We start from the raw sequence: 15,592 nt of genomic DNA, 5'->3' as shown, positions 1-15,592 counted from the left end.
TATTTTTTCTCACAAGACTTTTTATGCGACTTGATCCCAAAAAGTCTGGAGTGTAAAGTGTCAGTTAAAGTTGGGTTATTTAATGTAATACTAACCCTTTTTCTACCGATATGCACTGAATTTAAATACTAATTAATTTTTTTTATAATCAGGAAGTAGTTTAAAAAAGCACCAGATCTCCAGTCCAGCAGGAGGCAGTAATGAGAAAGCGAAACAAGCAGAAAAGCTTGTTTCCTGCCATTATTTCACAAAAAGGGATGAAAGCACAGTGGGTGAAAGCCGTGTTTCTATTATCAATTACAAAAAATACCCTAAATTATGAATCTTGTATAAAATAGAAAACAACTTGAATATAACAGGTCAGCATAGGTCAGAGCGCAGCAAGATCCATCCAATACATATTGCTGCTCAGTGCATAACTTTAGCCTTAAATAATCCCAGACCAGGACCTGCTACCTGGGAGAGTGAAAGTACTCAAGTAAAATGGTCAAGGCTCAGATTACCTGCATTTAAGACAAGTCAGAAAACATTACTCTTTCCTTTTTAACATTTGAGCTTCTGAACAACAAACCATCTCATAATCATCTAAATTTAGTGGATCAAAGGTTTACAAGAAGTCAGAAAACCAAGATACATTCATAACTGCAGGGCTGTGACCTTTCAGTGACTGAAGTAAAAAAGTTCATGAGCTTAGAGACACAAAATGTCAGTAATTAGGAGATCAGTTCTTGCACATCTTCTTTGAATTAGACACAGAACCAATTTAGGTCCAACGTGCCTCAGGCAGCAGAGCTCGCTCCTGGAAAAGAGATATCACCAATCAAGAGCAGACAATAAGGCCCAGTGAGCAACACGTTGAAAAGATGCTGAGACCAAATGCCCGCTTTAATAACTCAAGGATTTGGGGACATGTCAGGTCTACTTAAGGACATTCTCAAAGGTTAAGAAGGAAATTATAAAAGGAGCAAATTATTATTTCTCCATTAAAATTCAATCAAGATCAAATCGATTGCATCAACTCTGGTTACAGAGAATCTAATGAGGTCTGGTTTGACGTAGAGGTCATCTCCACTGCCCATCTTTGGGAATTTTTAACAAAAACATTTAATGTTACTTCAGCTGCAGATGTTGGCTGGGTGCAGCGGTTACAGCTTTCCATGGTCTGGTGTTCTGTAAATCCCTCGGCGGGTTTTTACGCCACAGAGAATCTGCATTGTTTGCATTTTCCAAGATGGTGAGCATTCCTCTGTCAGAGCGGTCTGAGAAAGCTGAGAGCTGAAGAGGTGTAATCCTGTCTGAGCAAAGGGCTTCTTCTCTGGAGGAAAGTCAGGAGATGCAACTCACTAATATAAGCTGCTTTTATCACAGCTAATTTTAGATCCCAGTGCAGTAGCTCAGAGAGAGAGAGGCTGTGTAGAGTGAGCATCTTCACCTGGAGGCGTGTACGCATCCATAGAGGTCTGGACCACCAGAGAGCGCCGTTTGGAAGGCATGGGCACCGCCATCTTCCTCTCCACGTGCCGCGCCAACACTGCCTGGACCGCCTCAGTGTGGACGTCTGAGGGACGGAGACAAGAAGTCAGATTCAACCAAACACAGGAATAACTTTACTCAGTTACATTTTTAAAAGGACCTGCAAACTCCACTTTAAAATAAAAAATGCACGTGGGAGAGCATGCAGGAGCCCATTTCTCCTCGCGCACGCTCTGCTTAAAAGTTGCTGTTCTCATAGCTGTGACCGAACATCCGCCCTAACCCCTAAATCCCTCAATCCCTGTATATAGTGGACTCAGAAATCTGACCGTTTGGAAAGATGATCTCTTCCCCATTGGTCCACTGTGCGGTGCCTGGGCCATCTTCGTTAGTAGTCACCGTTGTCGGGTAGCGACAGCAGGCCACTGTGACGCAAATCCCATAATTCTTTGCGAGGAGAACTCTGCAGAAAGCATTTTGGGATTTATCTGCTTCATCTGTGGCCCTTTTTTCCCCCTCATATACTTTGTAGACACTTTTTCCAGAGTTTATTCAGGGATCAGTAACTCTTATTTAATGCTTATTTTAATGTCATCTACAAGTAACCACAACTCTCATATATACTCGGCAAAATGCTTCGCCATCTTTACCATTGGCAGGCTGCAGTCATGTCCCAAATTCCTGGTTTTCCATAACCTAGTAAACTAGCCCCACCTGTTAGTGGCCAAAAATTTTTTTGCCTGCTAGTGGTCTAGCCTCGATCAAAGCCCCAGGTCCTAGAACTGGTGGGCCAATCACAACGCAGAGATAAGTTTTGAATTTTTGAATGCGAAGCGGGTGGGGTTTGGAGGGCATGACGGCAAAGCTGTGCCACGCCTGAGAAAGCACAAGGAACATGGCAACAACTATAAACAGTTCTCGTTTGAGCTTTGAAATTAGTTCTGGAAGGATTAGACTTGGGGGTTTTCATTGAAACGTGAGCAGGAAGAGGCTCAACGCTCATTCATTATTTATAAGGACGTATTCGCCGTTTTACCGACAGGCTGTTTTACCACCAACTTTCTGTCGCGCTTACTATGTCACAGTCAGCAGCACTCATTGGCCAATAGGAACAGACATGGTTTGAAAAACAACGGGTTGTTCTCATCATCAATCTTCCGATGTCTCGGTCATCAGGGCCAGACTAAATTACACATTTAATCTTGAATTAAGTCTGGTTTATCAGGATATGTTTCCAGCCAAAACGCAAAATTAGCATTTTCCCATTCTAAAGCTTTTTCTCCGCCTCCAGCTTCTTTTCTTAACATCCAGCTTTACGATCAACCGGAAGCAGTTCTGCGGAAATATTTCAAATATACAGTGGAATCTGCTGTTGGTCCAGAGCCTTTTTGAACACTATAGGCGGTTGATTACTATATCCAATTTTTTTGTTTGTTATTTTACTTAATTTTTATGCAGAATATCATCTAAATGCCATTTGTGTGATTTTTCAAAGAGAAAAATAAAATGAAACGGATAGCTTCCACATTTACTGAATTTTATTACATTACCAATTACAGTATACTGCGCTGTGCACAGACATAACTGTGGTAGCTTGGTGCCGTTGGTGCATTTTTTTTTATAAGTCTGAAGTTTGAAACAAACGGTTTCATAGAACAACAACATAGAAGATAACTGCATAGGCTACAGAAAATGAAATCTAGCCTACCTCTGTTTTGTGTTGTGGATCTGCTGCGGCGCATTAAGAAATCAATTCACATACAGGTGCTGGTCATAAAATTAGAATATCATGAAAAAGTAGATTGATTTCAGTAATTCCATTTAAAAAGTGAAACTTGTATATTATATTCACACATTACATACAAACTCATATATTTCAGATGTTTATTTTGTTTAATTTTGATGATTACAAATGACAACAAATGAAAATCTCAAATTCATCATATCAGAAAATTAGAATATTGTGAAAAGGTTCAAAATTGATGGCCCCTGGTGCCACACTCTAATCAGCTAATTAACTCAAACCACCTGCAAAAGCCTTTAAATGGTCTTTCAGTCTAGTTCTATAGGCTACACAATCATGGGGAAGACTGCTGACTTGACAGTTGTCCAAAAGACGACCATCGACACCTTGCACAAGGAGGGCAAGACACAAAAGGTCATCGCTAAAGAGGCTGGCTGTTCACAGAGCTCAGTGTCCAAGCACATTAATAGAGAGGCGAAGGGAAGGAAAAGATGTGGTCGAAAAAAGTGTACAAGCAAGAGAGATAACCGCACCCTGGAGAGGATTGTGAAACAAAACCCATTCAAAAATGTGGGGGAGATTCACAAAGAGTGGACTGCAGCTGGAGTGAGTGCTTCAAGAACCACCACACACAGACGTATGAAAGACATGGGTTTCTGCTGTCGCATTCCTTGTGTCAAGCCACTCTTGAACCACAGACAGCGTCAGAAGCGTCTTGCCTGGGCTAAAGAGAAACAGGACTGGACTGCTGGTGAGTGGTCCAAAGTCATGTTCTCTGATGAAAGTAAATTTTGCATTTCCTTTGGAAATCAAGGTCCCAGAGTCTGGAGGAAAAGAAGAGAGGCACTTCATCCACGTTGCTTGAAGTCCAGTGTAAAGTTTCCACAGTCAGTGATGGTTTGGGGTGCCATGTCATCTGCTGGTGTTGGTCCATTGTGTTTTCTGAGGTCCAGGGTCAACGCAGCCACATACCAGGAAGTTTTAGAGCACTTCATGCTTCCTGCAGCTGACCAACTTTTTGGAGATGCAGATTTCATTTTCCAACAGGACTTGGCACCTGCACACAGTGCCAAAGCTACCAGTACCTGGTTGAAGGACCATGGTATCCCTGTTCTTAATTGGCCAGCAAACTCTCCTGACCTTAACCCCATAGAAAATCTATGGGGTATTGTGAAGAAGAAGATGCAATACACCAGACCCAACAATTCAGAAGAGCTAAAAGCCACTATTAGAGCAACCTGGGCTATCATAACACCTGAGCAGTGCCACAGACTGATCGACTCCATGCCACGCCGCATTGCTGCAGTAATACAGGCCAAAGGAGGCCCAACTAAATACTGAGTGCTGTACATGCTCATACTTTTCATGTTCATACTTTTCAGTTGGCCAACATTTCTATAAATCCTTTGTTTTTATTGGTCTTCAGTAATATTCTAATTTTCTGATATGATGAATTTGAGATTTTCATTTGTTGTCATTTGTAATCATCAAAATTAAACAAAATAAACATCTGAAATATATGAGTTTGTATGTAATGTATGAATATAATATACAAGTTTCACTTTTTAAATGGAATTACTGAAATCAATCTACTTTTTCATGATATTCTAATTTTATGACCAGCACCTGTATTTATTCATGGTTCCCTGGATCAGAGTGTTGTCCAACACCGAGTTGACTTGATGCGAAAGGTCAAAGTTTTTGAAACCAACATGCAGGGTACCGGTCTTTAAAATGCAAACTGCATTCTTCATCTCAGCTCTGGAAGAGAAAACAGTCTCCTCTTCTTCATCCTCATCCTCGGCCCCTCCTCGCTGCACGCAGCACTGGTACCCGCACCTAAGCGGGTTCTGAGTGCTGTCATCACTTTCTATCCGCTTATTAATTATTTTTGCACATGTTTACATGCATAAAATGGCCAAAAATGAACACTATAAGCGGATTTCTTGATTAAAATAAATAAATTATTTAAACAGCATTTGTATACAAATGATTCTGTCCCAAGCCTTTTGATCACTATAAGCAGTTGATTACTATATCAGTGACCACTATAAGATTCCACTGTATCTGAATTGTTTTTATAAAGGTTTTTTTTTTTTTTTTTATAAAACATTTTAAATGCCACGATAATCACATTCAATGAAGTTCAAGTCCAATTAAGGCCTTAACTTAAAAAATAATATTATAAAGACTTTTAATTATTTTTAATGACCCGCGGAAACCCTGTTTTCTCTTACGACCGGCAATGTTTTGAGAACGGCAGTGAGAAAGGTGAACTTCAATGACTGTCTGAGACTGTACCTCACCACAGATATATATAGCAGGACGAGCACGTAACATCCTTACGTAAACATATCACCAGAATGATTGGCAATTAGGAGGACCAATTATTTTGATGATCCACCTGGAAATAAACGATCGTCTTCTAATGCCTTTAAGATTAAAATAATATGTGTCCTTCCATTTCTTTCATCATCAATGTGAATCGTTCCAGAAGTTCGGAGAAAAAAAATCCATACCTGATCGGTAGCGCTCGTCTCTCGTTCCAGACGTTCTCCGTCGGTGGAAACGGGCGGCGACTGGAGGGCCGAGCGGGGCCCGGTGAGACATGGGCCCCTCCATACCTACAGAAGCAGGCAGAAAAGCTTGTGGACACACGGACGGGTTTTTACAGAACCAACACGTATATGCACATAAAAAGCAACAGAGAGGAGCGGGGGGAGAAAAAAGAAAGATGGAGGTGATTTGATACGACCGAAAATCATAAACCAACCCATAAGATCTTCAAATCTGATACATGAAACGGAGGAAGCTGGTGTGTGTGTTTTGTAGTGTCAGTGAGTTACTACAGCTTGATCAGCGGCTGGTTCAGAGGAGCAGGCCCAAGCTGAGCTCCAGGGAGCCCTAACCTACATCCACTAATGGCAGCTGAAGACTCCATCAATAGAGTACAGTGTGGAGGCTACTGTATTCCTCATGATGCCAGATCGATACTCCAGCTGCTGCATGGGGAATATTTTATCTGAGTGGGGCGGGGGGGCGAGTGTGTTGAGGGAGTCAGAGGTTGCTAAATTACCTCCAGCATATGCCCTGATCAGCTTGGACCTCTTCTTCTCATAACCCTTCTGAGTGATGTCCCCTGTGAACAGATACAAATACACTGTAAACCCAGATTTTGTTTGTACTCAAAGAAACTGAGTTCATAGTACTTAGAGAGGTCTAATTTACTGACATTACTTGTTTATTTCAATTAAGCTGAACTTTTTTATGTCCTTTTTCAGTGTAATTATATTTTTAAGTACAGTCAATGGTTTGGACTTAAACAAACTAAGTTAGTATCACTAAATTCTTTATATTAACTATTTTTTCTGAGTAAACACCACTTTCCAATGATCTAGCTTATTGTAATTATGTATTTGAGCTCAGACAACTCAATATCATTAGTTTGCCTCTCACGTCATCCACCTGCCCGCGAAAAATCCGGTTTAGACCAGTTTTGAGCGAGTGAAATAGAAAAGCTGGCACTGAGGAACTCCGAAGCATTTTGAGACAAAACAGACGACAGCGTTATTGAGATCTTCAACAACTCATAACAAGGAAGTCATTCCACAGAGATTTAAAGCACTCGGTGAATGAAGTGAGTTCAGCCACAAAACGGTAAGTTTAATCTCTTGTTTTGCTACAGTACTTAGCAAAGGCTACTTAGCTAATGTTAGCTTGTTAGTTATCTTGCTTGGTTAGAAAAGCTATTTTTCAGTTACTTTAAGAAGCTTTACTCTATTAACTGTAATTTTCCTTACTCCACAGAAGGAAATGATTGTTTAACTGGTTCTTTTTCATTTATGTTGATGTGATTTGTATGCATACATAAAAAGGCACCATCCAAAACTGTATCATGTGCCTCTTATCATTTTTTAACTCCTTTTGCACTAATTTCTGAACTAGGCAGGGGGTGAACTCTATACAGGGCTGCATAACAGTAAAGGCTGTTGACTGCAAGATGTTAACAAAGTCATGTACTGTTATTTCTTTCAGGACAATGATGAAGAAAGTTTGCACAACAATGTTCCTGTGGGGGTCCTCCGCAATGAACAAGAAAATATAACTCCACACAAGCAGTCCATTCACCATAATGTATCCTCAGTGGGAATTATCCTGGAGGGAAATGTAGTGATGGAAGTTGAGAGCCTTCCGCAGGCCATGTACACGGTCTTTGGACTTACCTATGCACTCCATCTCAGCTACCCAAAGTACATGAAGAACACCTTTGATTTTTTTCAGCAGGTACTTCTTAACTTGGGTAAGACAGATCTGAGGCCTAAACTTCAAACACTTAAAAATCAGCTTGCCATGTAAGATCCAAGATCTGCTCATTTAAAATCTTTTGGGCTTTGAATTTTCTTTTGTTGATACAAATAAAATGTTCAATGAAAACAATAAAAAGTTGAAGTGAAATGTATTTTGTACAGCTCTATTAATTTAACACGTTTTGAGTTTTGTGAACTAAAAAATATAAGTTTGGTCAATTTGAATACACAATTGAATTGAACTAAAATGCAGTAATGCCTACTTAACAAGCTAAGTTTAATTGACAGGTGTTAAGCTGTTGCTCCAACTACATATCGTCAGTTACTACAACTTGATTACCAGTAAATACAACTTAAATATTCTATTCCAATCCATTAGGTGCTCAAGTACATTTAACATAGTTTACTGCACTCATACAACTAATACCACATTACTTAAATTTTTTAAGGCAACGAGTTACCTTGATTTTTTTAAGTACATTCTACTTATCCGGGTTTACAGTGTAGAGAGTGAGAGAGGCATCGGTGGCTGCCAGGGACGCTGTTGGGTCTCTCCATCCTCTGGAAGATATCTACGGTTTTGGTTGCTTTGATCATCATCTCTTTCTGTTGGGTTAATCCTAAACTCTTGTTGCTCAGCCATCTATGTCTCTCCCAGTCTTTAATGTCTTTATCTGACTGTTAAGCAAAGATTAAAAAGAACAGAATATAAATAAATAAAGATGAAATGAGGGTATGGATGAAAATGAAAAATTAAAACATTTCAAAACAAAGATTAAATAAGGCTTTTACCGGATAACCATTGATGCAAACTGTTTGAAAACTTTTATTTGCTTACAGTTACTTATTTTGTCTGATCTGAAATTGAACTCTAGTCAATATCAAAACAATCTGATTAAAAAAAACAAAACATTTTCAAATGTTTGACTTTTTGGGGAAAAACTTAATCAGAAATTAACTAATCAAATCCAGCAGAAATAGACCTAACTACTAGAGACTGACATTTTTTCGTGAATCCCACGGGTCACGGGATTCCCGTGGGATGGGAGACAGTATTAGTAACGATCACGTGATTGGGACGTTACTGGATTAAACATTAATGGGAGCAGATGGGAGCGGGAGCAAACCAATAGGAACTAAAAAAAACTAGGATCGATAACAAAAAATTAAATAAAATAAAATCCAGTACTGGCGCCGCCATTTTGTAGTTTTTTTCCTTCGAAGCCTACACCATAATGCGAGTCAAAAAAACTACACGACCCAAAAACCAACAGTGCTCTGAGTTTTTCACCCACCCACCCACCCAGTGTAGAATCAATAGATCACATAAATAGAACAAATCTGACAGCATGAAGTAGGCTTTGATACCCAGAAACCCAACACATCCTCCCTTGGGCTACAGAAGTACAGATTAGAAACACAGTCATTGTCTTCTATTGGTCTGGTAAGAGTACCGGATTAATTCAAGGCTTTGGGACTGCAGTGACCCTCAGGGACAACCATCAACCATAACATGGAACAATGGAGCACCTTCCTATGAGCCAATCAAAATCACTCCACCGGCACCTTCAGCCATTCATCCAGGAAATCAGAAAATAACCTAGAATCACATCTAGAGTGAGGCTGAAAGATTAATTAATATCGTGATAGGGTAAACAAGATTTTCTAACCGCAAAGGTCGCGATTTGACGGGTCGGGTCACTTGTATGGAATCATTTTGGATCAAAAAAAGGTGTTGTGGAGGACATGCCTTGCTATAGTTACTACCTCACAGGGTAACACCACAAACCTTTATCACCACTTAAAGTATTATTTTCATATCTTATTTTATTTATTTATAGGCTGTCCTGTTAAAAGCTGGCAGTGTTTATGAGTGGATTCCATCGTGTTTCATGAAACAGAAAAAGATGTTAATAAGGTAAAGCCACAGTTTGTTTCCTTTCTTGTTTTAATCTGTGCTTTGAATAAACCTGATTATTATGAAACAGATTTGTTTGTATGTGTTTAATAAGACATAACAAATTAAAATGGAAAAAATAATCGCATGTACTCACAAGAGTAAGCTAAAAAAAAAAAATCGCAATTAGATTATTTTCCAAAAGCATTCAGCCCTAATCTAGAGCTAAACAGGCCCCTGAGTTGAAGATCTAACAATTTCAATCTAGATTGGTCAATCATAAACGACTGATAATGATCCCAGAAAAGAAAAAGCAGTCAAACATGGCGGTTCTAGTTGCTTCATGGCATGGTCACCTTCCCATTGCTCTCCATGAGTTCTGATCTACATATGAAAATCCTCTAGCTGTCAGATTAAAGCACTGAGGCTACGTTCACACTGCAGCCTGAAGTGACCCAATTCCGATTTTTTTGCCCATATGTGACCTGTATAAGATCTTTTTATGACAGTCTGAACGACACAGATCGGATTTTTTCAAATGCGACCCAGGCCACTTGGATATGTGGTCCTGAATCCGATATGTATCTGATCTTTTCAAATGCGACCTGTGTCTGTACGGCCAGGTCGCATTCATCCGACCTACACGTCATTGAAACTTGACAAATGTTACTAAACGTTACTAATCTGCGTCCTACTAAGCGGAGGCGGGAAAAACTAACAACCATTGCGGAAGATAACACAGAGAGCAATCAATGGAGAGAAAGTGAGGTTGCTGACTTAATTCATATTTGGAAAGATAGCTCGATTCAGATCAAACTCGAAGGGTCTTACCGGAACCTGGCTCTCTTTCTTTTTGATCTTCTTAAAAAGATTTCGTTCGTAATGTGCCTGCTCCTGTTGGAGAAGAACTTAAAGAACGCAATATACGCTGCGGTATTACGAGTCATGTTTACTTCCGCAAACACTGAGGACGCTTGCTACATGTGACGTCATCGCGTCCTCGAGTGCGCATGCAGGACACTTCGGTTGAACGCTTTCAGTTCACACATTAGATCACATACAAGTCGCATATACTTGGAAGTGTGAACGGACACGCAAAAAAATCCGATTTCACAAAAAAATCGGAATTGAGCATTAAGGCCTGCAGTGTGAACGTAGCCTCAGTGTCTGCAGCAGGATGAGAGCCAACAGACCAGAAGGTGCACCTCAGGATGCCTCAGAAAACAACAACAATTTTGGAATGGCCTAGTCAAAGTTCAATCTACCAGAGGTTGAGAAGGAAGACATATGAAGTCAATCATGTTCAGAAAACCCTCAGACTGAAATAAAACACTTCTGCAAATGAAGTAAAGGAGAATTCCTTGACAGCGATGTGAAAGATTCACCGTCTGTTTGATGGCATTTGTTAGCAGGGCCAGCCAGAACGATGAGGCGTAATAATAGTGTATGTATCTGTTAAAGAGCTGGTAGATTAGAACTCAGTTTCAAAGGCCTGGTTATCCTCCCGCATCAGTGTGTCGCAGTGAGCTTGACGCAGGTACTTTTTATTTATGCCCAAAATTGAAGCGTGGTCTGTGCTATGTTATTCCACGCCACAAAGCAAGAGGGACAATCAGGAACTAGCTGTGGGTCCAGATACGGCCGTGGCGGTGAGGAAGTGGGGGCAAGTTTGTGTGAAAACGGAGGGACATGAGGGCGAAAAAGAGCGGGGATCCAGGTGGAAAAAGGGTCCCAGCGTTCTCGCACACCTCACTCTTCTAGCTGGTCCAACTTCACAAGTCGTTTTCCACAATGGCGGTCATACAAACAAAACAAGCCGGTAAGGTACCAAACAGGAAAAACGCATAGTGTAGTGCGGATGTAGATTTGACCAATCAGAGGCCTCCTGTCTGCGGTCACCTACAATTTTGGAGAGGTGCAGCAGAGTCTCTGCTGAAGGGGCGGGGGCATATCTGCGTTCACTGCAACACACACGCAGACAACCTGGTTTCTGAGCATAAATCAGACTTAACACACTCAGCATCATCCAGTTATAACCATAAAGTATGGATGCGATGCAAAAACCAAGTGATGCTCTCCATTTTTGAAATTCTGTAGTCCATGAAACATGACAAACCGTCAAAAAAACTCTCCAGTGAACCAGTTCTGCTGGTTTTTCATAAAAAATCTGATGATATAAGGTGTACTCTCTATTAGCCTTTTAATCTTCATTGCAAGAGTGCTCCGTTGTCACCAGATCAGAAGAGCTCTGCTGCATTATGGCTGGCAGACGCTGTAAAATAATGGGACAAAAATCACTTGATTCAGGGAGCATTGAATCCATATTAAAAGGCAACCTTTGTTATCTACTCCGAGTGGCTTCATGCCAATAATAAAAAGACAGAATAATGGAGCAAACTGTATGCTCTTTTTCTGTATTTATAAAACAAGGGAATCACTTTTGTCCAAATTAAGTTGAGATACTAAACTTCTATCCACTCCAAGATTAAACATTAAACAACTTTGGTTCGTTTGAAGATCATCCTGTGCTTCTGTAACAGAAGCTGGACTCAGACACAAACACATCAGGAGCAACAGTGACTGATGCACTGAGTGTGTTATGGCTTCCCTCAGTGACCTTCATGCTGTTAGAATGTGCAGCTTTAATCAGAGCTGAGAGTCCAGCTGGTGCTTTAAAGGAGCCACAATATTGTTTACTTTACAGACCGTTTCAGGTCTCCTCCTGAAGACCATCCACAGCCACATCTGGAATATGGGGCATCCATGTTCAGAAAGCCACAGTGGAGATATATGGAGACATATCAAGGAAAACCACTGAATAGCTACCTGGACGCTCATTAAAGTTAAACTGGCTGTTTCCTCATCATGCATCCTTGGTATGACCGTTCCTGCCCTGGTGGGAAGAGGCATTCACACCTGGTAATCGTATGATAAAAAAAAAAAAAAAATCTTTTAATTAAAATCTCATCAGGTTCTTAAATCAAACCGAAGACCAGGTGTGATGCACACACACCTATCGTAGCATTTTTAACACTTTATTCAGCATAAACAGCACAAGTCCTGATGTTCTCTGTGTTCAGCAAACATTCTAGAAGAATATGCAGTTACTTCTCTACAAAGTCATTCATCTTCAGGCAAAAATTATACCTTTGATGCACAAAACCCTAACCTAACCCCTTGGTATTACTTCCAACAAGTGGATCCTTTCCCATAGCTGGCTCAGCAATCCAGACTCATTAATGCAGGGCTTCCTGAACCAGAGTTACATGGTGCTCCACCAATGGGACCCAGAGGACCTATAGATCCATACATCAGCACAGACAAATAAACATATACATAAACCTGAGGGAGCGAAGCAGGTATCTAAAATAAGCAGGCAATGGATGGATGAAGGATATAAAAAAATCAGATTCAAGGATTTGTTAGGCAGAGAACTAATGGAGTTAGTTGAAGGAAAACCCAAACTCAACAGATCTGATGAATATGGTTCAAACCAAGGCTAAACCTCAATCAAAGGTTGACGGTTCAGCTCGCTGACATAATCAGAAAGAGTTGTTCCAACACTTTCTCCCTTCAAAGACATTCTTTCCAACCTTATAACTCAGAGCTCCTTACCAAAGAAATACTATAAAAACATAAGTGGATTATTAGAGGAGTGAATAAATATTTCTAGGATTAAAAGTACGTAATAAATAGGACGTTTTGGTGTCTCTTTGGTCCATCAATCATAAGATAGAAGCAGGAAGCTCTCTGAGCTAAACTGCTCTCTCCAATAGAGGAGAAAACAACATCACTGGCCGTTGCCATTAGGCCCAAAGTGGCTATGAAACTGGACTCTGATCTGTAACAAGAAGTGGATGGACACAGAGGAGGGGGGTCTCATTATAAATCCCTGAGGGGTGTCTATACTGCCCTAGAAACTCCCACCCAATCACAGCACCTTAAGGTCTGCACAGCATGGCTAATGTCTGCCGGTACTTCCTACTTTGTTCCAATTAAACCTTAAACTTTCCCCAGTTTGCTCATTATTGATTATTTCTCTAAATCTCGGTGAGGTTAGAGGGAAGGACGGGGTTAACCACATTACACAGAAACAGAAGAAGCGTACCTTTGTGCTCAAACGACGGATGTTTTTCGCTCACTTGATTACATCTTTAAAATACCGGAGCAAAGGGAATGGATCCCCTTCTTTAACCTTTGTAACATCTTGTTTTGAAGGTGAACCACAAGACAAACAGCTTGAGTTCACTTTCAGCAAGTGTTACTAAACAGAGCAGAGAGAGTATCTGTTTGGAATATTTGAGCAGCAGCTCTGATCTGGAACTCCTGCGGGTTTTTCTGCTACAGGATGATTTATGTGAAACCCAGTCCAGATAAACTAGAGAACAGAATATCCTAAACTGGAGCTGGGGTTTTGGAGAACTGTGGCTCAGGTGAACAAAGGAAACAACAATAACAAATCACTACTGCTTCTGATTTCTGTGCAGCGACTGTTTTGACAGAAAGACAAATGTAAGACTTAAGATCCCTGAATTCTGAACACCATCAGATGATAACAGCTTCCTCTTACCAAAGACTACAGTCGGTACACTCACCTACAGATCTAAAGTTTGGTCTTTCTACCCATACATTTTTCTTTTTTTCATGATTCTACAATTATTCTAATAAGACCCCAGTTACACAAAATGTATAATTTAAAACAGAGAGATGAAGCTAAATGGAGAAGCTTTGTTTGGGAACAAAGTAAATCTTTGCAGATTCTACAGGATTAAAGCTAAAGGAGTAAACGTCCCAATAAATCCACTGACATCAGACTGTTCAATGGTCAGAAAATTACTTTTTTTTTAAAACACACAACTCCCCCGCAGGCCCTGCATTGCTAATTTAGCGTGTTTAATGTTATTTGATAGTAAAAAACTGTTTAAAGAAAAGTCCTTCTCTATGAACAATAAGGCGGCAAAAGGTAGACCACTAAATTAACAACAGTATGTATAAAGCAAAGCCAAACCACACCTTACACTGACTGTCCAGCATGGTGTTGGAGGTGTGATGGTCAGTATCAGTACAATGACAACGAAACAGCTAATCTATGGTCCATCCAAAGTCCAAGGACATTTCTCAATTCACAAAAACACGAGTACAGACTCGTGTCCTCGCCAAGTATGTTCTTGAGCTGAACACAGGAAAGTATGGAGAATGGGAGCATGCAGCATAAATATGGGTCAATTGAAACATTTGACACCCGGCTCGTCTGGAGCTGCTTTTCACCTCCTGTTATTAATAGTCTCTAGATAATGATACATTCTAACTTTTTTCCTCTAGTGGGGGAATAATAATGAACACAGTCAGATAAACACAAATCAAATAAACTTTTTGCCAGATAAAACAAAAAAATCACTGTTAAATCCAGCGGTCCTTCACACACGGCTATGCAGAGAGACGGCTGCTGCTGCTGTTAGCCTCGGATCTCCTCTGGTTGCCGCGGTCCTCTCAACTTCGAAAAAACATTTTTCAATTACGCACCAAACAGACAAGTCTGATCTGATGCATGCTGGGTAAACAGGGAGGGGCGAGAACAACATCCGGGGACGTCTGCTGTTCTTGTGAATTGGAACAGTACTAGGGCTGAGCATGTGAGAACTCACAAGTACACATATCGAGAAACGGCCCACGACCCATGGCTGATTTATACTCAGAAACTAGGTTGACTGCGTGTGTGTCGCAGTGAATGCGGATATGCCCCCGCTCCTATCAGCAGACACTCTGCTACAGCTCTCCTTATTTAAATTCCTTATTATAAGGAAAAAAAAAATATTTACATTTCAATTTTTTTGCAGTGAGACCAAAGAGCAGTGCAATGGAAAAATTCGAAATCTAAAAATTCGAAGTCATTTCTTCTTAAAAAAAGTGCATTTGTTCTTTGATTGAGGAGGTAAAAGAAAAATTTTAAACACATGAGACAAGGTTCTTCCACAGAATACTAAAATCTAAACGGGCCTACCTGCAGTCACAGAAATGGATGCCCTGAGAGAACCGATGTAAATGGATTTTATCCTCCGAAATAAAGGTTTCTGCCAAACAGGTTTGTCAATAGAAATAATAATGAAGATGAAGCCTTTAATGCGGCTCAGTGGGGAAAATTATGACACGCTTCTCTTTCTGACAGAGATG

At 40.4% G+C, this 15,592-nt stretch overlaps 1 protein-coding gene across 3 annotated transcripts in view; it reads right to left on the bottom strand.

The window, feature by feature from the left end:
* Nucleotides 1-917: 917 nt before the first annotated feature.
* LOC119775790 (disco-interacting protein 2 homolog C-like) overlaps nucleotides 918-15,592 on the bottom strand; it is a 35,824-nt gene continuing 21,149 nt past the window's right edge. Inside the window, exons 2-4 of one of the 3 annotated variants that reach the window (XM_038273868.1) lie at nucleotides 6,294-6,356; nucleotides 5,737-5,862; nucleotides 918-1,558 (exon numbers count right to left, since the gene is read on the bottom strand). In XM_038273868.1, coding sequence (XP_038129796.1) covers nucleotides 1,395-1,558; nucleotides 5,737-5,862; nucleotides 6,294-6,356 — 353 coding nt within the window. In that variant the 3' untranslated portion in view covers nucleotides 918-1,394. The remainder of the gene's footprint in view (nucleotides 1,559-5,736; nucleotides 5,863-6,293; nucleotides 6,357-15,592) is intronic. The other 2 variants (XM_038273869.1, XM_038273870.1) reach the window with 2 other exon arrangements.

This window comes from Cyprinodon tularosa, unplaced genomic scaffold, assembly GCF_016077235.1.
Source record: "Cyprinodon tularosa strain WSP-4 unplaced genomic scaffold, ASM1607723v1 ctg895, whole genome shotgun sequence".
Classification (NCBI taxonomy): Eukaryota; Metazoa; Chordata; class Actinopteri; order Cyprinodontiformes; family Cyprinodontidae; genus Cyprinodon; species Cyprinodon tularosa.
The sequence above is the reverse complement of the archived record's forward strand: the minus strand, read 5'-3'. Positions and strand labels throughout refer to the sequence as shown.